Here is a 4,398-nt window from a genome sequence, read left to right as displayed (position 1 = left end):
GGTATCAGACTTGTCTAAAATCTCTCAAACAAGCTACAGCTGGTTACAGCATGCCCCAAATCTATCAACAAAAAACCTAAGACCCAGCACTAACACCAGCCTACCTTGCTTCACAGGTGGGCTTTGCCTGGGCACCTCCAAGCCCAATACAAATAGCAAATAGCAGCCCTCTGCTAATCCCTCTGTGGCTCCTGCTGAGTGGCCCCAGGCAATGGCTGACTTTGCACCTCCCTGGAGGCCCTAGATCCAATACACCTAGTAGATAGCTTCAGACCATAACAGATTACAACTCTACACATCCATAAGCGACACATTCAAGGGGCAGACTTAGTGAGCACCAAACCCCACTGAAGCAAGTCCTGTTCCATAGGAGTGTATCCTGATGTGGCTCCTGCTGAGTGGCCCCAGGCAATGGCTGACTTTGCACCTCCCTGGAGGCCCTAGATCCAATACACCTAGTAGATAGCTTCAGACCATAACAGATTACAACTCTACACATCCATAAGCGACACATTCAAGGGGCAGACTTAGTGAGCACCAAACCCCACTGAAGCAAGTCCTGTTCCATAGGGGTGTATCCTGCATAGCTGCTCTCCCACTGTAGTCCAGCTGGTCCTCACAGCCAGTTGGCCTGGAGGTCAACTCCTCCTGGTAATGCCAATAACAATCAAGGCTCAACTACAAGACTGTGCAGACAGCCCACACAGGGGTGCTCCTAGAGTGCCCAGCTCAGGTGACTGGGGAGGCTCAGCCACTGGGCCCTACAGGACACCTACTACACAAAGCCACTCTATCAATTCCAGGAGACATAGCGCTCTACCTAATACATAGAAACAAACACAGGGAAGCAACCAAAATGCAGAGACAAAGAAGCATGCCATAAGTGAAAGAAATGGAAGCAAGCAAACTACTAGATACAGAGTTCAAAACCATGGTCATAAAGTTACTCAATGAACTTTCAAGGATCTTAGTGAGAATGTCAAAGACATGAAAAAGGACCAGTCAGAAATTAACATACACTAACTGAAATAAAGAATAATTTACAGACACTCAACAATACAGTAGACGGAAAAAATGACAGAAAACTTCCCCTACCTGGTGAAAGAAATAGACTTGCAAGTCCAGGAAGCACAGAGAGTTCCACACAAGAGGAACCCAAAGAGGCCCACACCAAGACACATCATAATTAAAAAGCCAAGGGTTAAAGACAGAGAGAGAATCTTAACACCAACAAGAGAAAAGCAGTTAGTTACCTACAAGAGCGTGCCCGTATGACCATCAGCTGATTTCTCAACAGAAACTTTGCAGGCCAGAAGGGAGTGGCAAGAAATATTCAAAGTGATGAACAGCAATGACCTACAACCAAGATTACTCTACCCAGCAAAGCTATCATTTAGAATTGAGGGTCAGATAAAGAGCTTCACAGATAAGAAAAAGCTAAAGGAGTTCATCACCACCAAACCAGTATTACATGTAATGTTGAAGAGTATTCTTTAAGAAGAGGAGGAGGAAGAAGAAAAGAGGAAGAGAAGGAAGGAGGAGGAGGAGAAGGAATAAAATATATGAACACTAAAATGTCAACAAATACATATCTATCAATTGAATCTAAAAATCAAAATAAACGAACAAGAAATCTAATGAACAAAATAAACTGGTGATTAAAATAGAATCAGAGGCATAAAAGCATGGTACAGACTAACGAATCTCAGAGGGAAGGGGGGAGGGGGCAGGAAGAGATTAACCAAAGATCTTACCTATAGACACAGACAATAGGGTGGTGAAGGCCTGGGGTGGGAACCGGGTAGAGGGATGCAATGCGGGGGGAAGATGGGGGGACCTCGGTAATACTCTCAACAATAAAGATTTAAAAATATATATCAGTGGAGCCCCTTATCAAGAAATTCTATATCATTAGATCTGGAGGGATTGGAGGGTAGGTCAGAATGGATATTTTTCAAAAGTACCGGTATTTATTTATTGCAGCACCCCAAAATTTAGTGGCTTAAAATAATCATTTTATTTGCTCACAGTTCTCGAGGGTCTGTTGACTTGGTGCTTCTGCAGGCTTTGCTTGGGATCCTCATGTGAATGCTGTCATCTGGCAACACAACTCTGCTGGATGGCCTCTCTCACCCGTCCCGCTGAGGACTCTCCACCAATCTAGTTCAGATTTGTCCACATGGTGGCAGCATCTAAGAGCATAAGAGAGAACCTGTAAGGTCTTGAGGCTTAGACTCCTAATCACACAATTCTGTCAGTTTCTATTGGTCAAAGCAACTCATATGGCTGGCCAGATTCAGGAACTGGGAAAATAGCCCGGCAGGAGTGGCTCAGTGGTTGAGCGTCGACCTATGAACCAGGAGGTCACAGCTCAATTCCAGTCAGGGCACATGCCCACGTTTTGGGCTCGATCCCCAGTAGGGGAGATGCAGGAGGCAGCCAACTGATGATCCTCTCTCATCATTGATATTTCTCTCTCTCCTCCTTTCTCTAAAATCAATAAAAAACATTTTAAAAAAAGAACTGGGAAAATAGTCTTCATTACTTTAGGGGAGCAGCTGCAAAGAATGTGTGAGGCTTTGGAGGGGAAGAAAGGGTGTGAATGGTGAGGAGCTGCCTGCTCAAGAGCTGCAAGAGCAGCAGCTCAGTGGGGGACTTTAACCCAGCCAACTGTTAAATCAGGGCCTCTTGGAAGAAATCCTGCAAAGTCCTTGGGTCACTAAAGTTAGAGATTTATGAGGCTCTGGCCACCTCAAGGAATCCTCCCCACCCCTTGACCATGGGAACAATAGCGGCAAGATAGAGGATTGGTGTTTTCTGTCTCAGGGGAGGACGGGAGCAAGGATGCTTCAGGTCGGCTCACAGAGGTACGCCTGGAACCCTGATGGAGACCCAATCTCTCAAAGCAGTGATTCAGAATGAGGTAATAACAAAACTTGTGGGGCAAGTCCCCATGCCAAGTGGCCTGAGGTGTCCACACATCGGTACCAAGGACAGTTATTATTAATAATAGGATTTTGCCATCTTAGAGCCAAAAAGGGGCCTCGGCAACAATCTAGCTCAAACCTTTGTTGCCATGGGATTTTGTTTAAACAAAGGCTTCCACTGGAGCCCAAATACAAACCTATAAGAAAACAGGATTGCTCTGGGGGTGGGAAGCAAAAAAAAAAACTTCTTTATAAAATTGGAAACATTTCTTAAAGCATCATGGAAGACAACATTTTCAATTATATGTACATCAGAGGCTAAAGCAACATTGATCACGAAGAATAAAATTCCCCCAAACGAATACATTCTTCATTTAATAAGTGAAGAGCCTTTGGATTTTAAGGGCATGTTTACTTGGAAACATGAAAGCCAGAAATATGACTTTTAGTCACACGGAAATGAGCCTCGGATGGACATTTTTTTCAACTTACGGACTAGCCGCGGTTCTCAACCTGTGGGTCGAGAAAAATGAAAATATATCCTGCAGATCAGATATTTACATTACGATTCATAACAGTAGCAAAATTACAGTTATGAAGTAGCAACGAAAATAATTTTATGGTTGGGGGTCACCACAACATTAGGAAAGTTGAGAAACACTGGTTGGGTCAACGAGTCCCCCAAACCCCACCAGGTGGCGCCCATGTTCGGCATTTGCTGAACCCAGCAGCTTCGGCTCCTTTCATGAGGGTCAGGTGGCCTCGCGCGGGGCAGGTTTGGAAAATCCGATTAGATGCTCAAGAAAACACCCACTTGTGCTCTTCTATTTTAACGTCTTTTCCTCTCACTTTCGTCTCAACTACCAAAAATCCGTCTGACACTGACTCCACACACACATTCCAAAGGAAAGGGCAGGAAAAGCCTGTTTCCAAGGGGCAGCGGGAGGAAGGCTGGGGAACTCGCACACTTAGCTAGTTCAGGTTTTGCCAATTAGACTCTAATCAATAAAAAATTATTATGAGAAGATCCTGGGGCGCACGGCTCCTCCGGCCTCCGTCTCCTCGACCCTAGAAGGGCTCTTGGAGACCTACCATCCGTAGCGTCCCACTGCAGGGCACTCAGTCCTCGGTTTACGTTCTGGGAAAGAGCGCCGAAAGCTGTCCAAGGGGGCTGTCCTCTGGGCTGGTTACTGAGATGAAAGAAAAACAATATAACGTTCGAGAGCACCGGCAGCGTCACGAACTGGGCTTATTATCGCTCTCCTACGTAACTTACTGGCCCGTGGGGGGGGAAGGGTGGCCGCTCCGAAGGGAAGTCTACAAAAATTACACATTTTTAAAAAATTCACGTTCCAGAGAGGGTTTTGGAACTCCAGGCTGCAACATGTTAAGGGCCAGCAGACTTCCGAGGCAGAAGTGGGACCCAGAGCTACTTGCACAATCCTCCACCTTCCTCACCTCGGGGCCGCCG

At 45.9% G+C, this 4,398-nt stretch overlaps 1 protein-coding gene across 5 annotated transcripts in view; it reads right to left on the bottom strand.

Annotated features, from left to right (window-relative positions):
• The window catches only part of EIF2D (eukaryotic translation initiation factor 2D), a 34,982-nt gene extending 30,584 nt beyond the window's left edge, over window positions 1-4,398 (bottom strand). For 2 of the 5 annotated variants that reach the window (XM_015569396.1, XM_015569407.1), the window contains exons 1-2: window positions 4,020-4,392; window positions 2,029-2,192 (exon numbers count right to left, since the gene is read on the bottom strand). In XM_015569396.1, coding sequence (XP_015424882.1) covers window positions 2,029-2,084 — 56 coding nt within the window. In that variant the 5' untranslated portion in view covers window positions 2,085-2,192; window positions 4,020-4,392. Of the gene's footprint in view, window positions 1-2,028; window positions 2,193-4,019 lie in introns of all 5 variants that reach the window. The other 3 variants (XM_015569389.1, XM_006754388.2, XM_015569390.1) reach the window with 3 other exon arrangements.

Source organism: Myotis davidii, unplaced genomic scaffold (assembly GCF_000327345.1).
Source record: "Myotis davidii unplaced genomic scaffold, ASM32734v1 scaffold710, whole genome shotgun sequence".
Taxonomy (NCBI): domain Eukaryota; kingdom Metazoa; phylum Chordata; class Mammalia; order Chiroptera; family Vespertilionidae; genus Myotis; species Myotis davidii.
The sequence above is the reverse complement of the archived record's forward strand: the minus strand, read 5'-3'. Positions and strand labels throughout refer to the sequence as shown.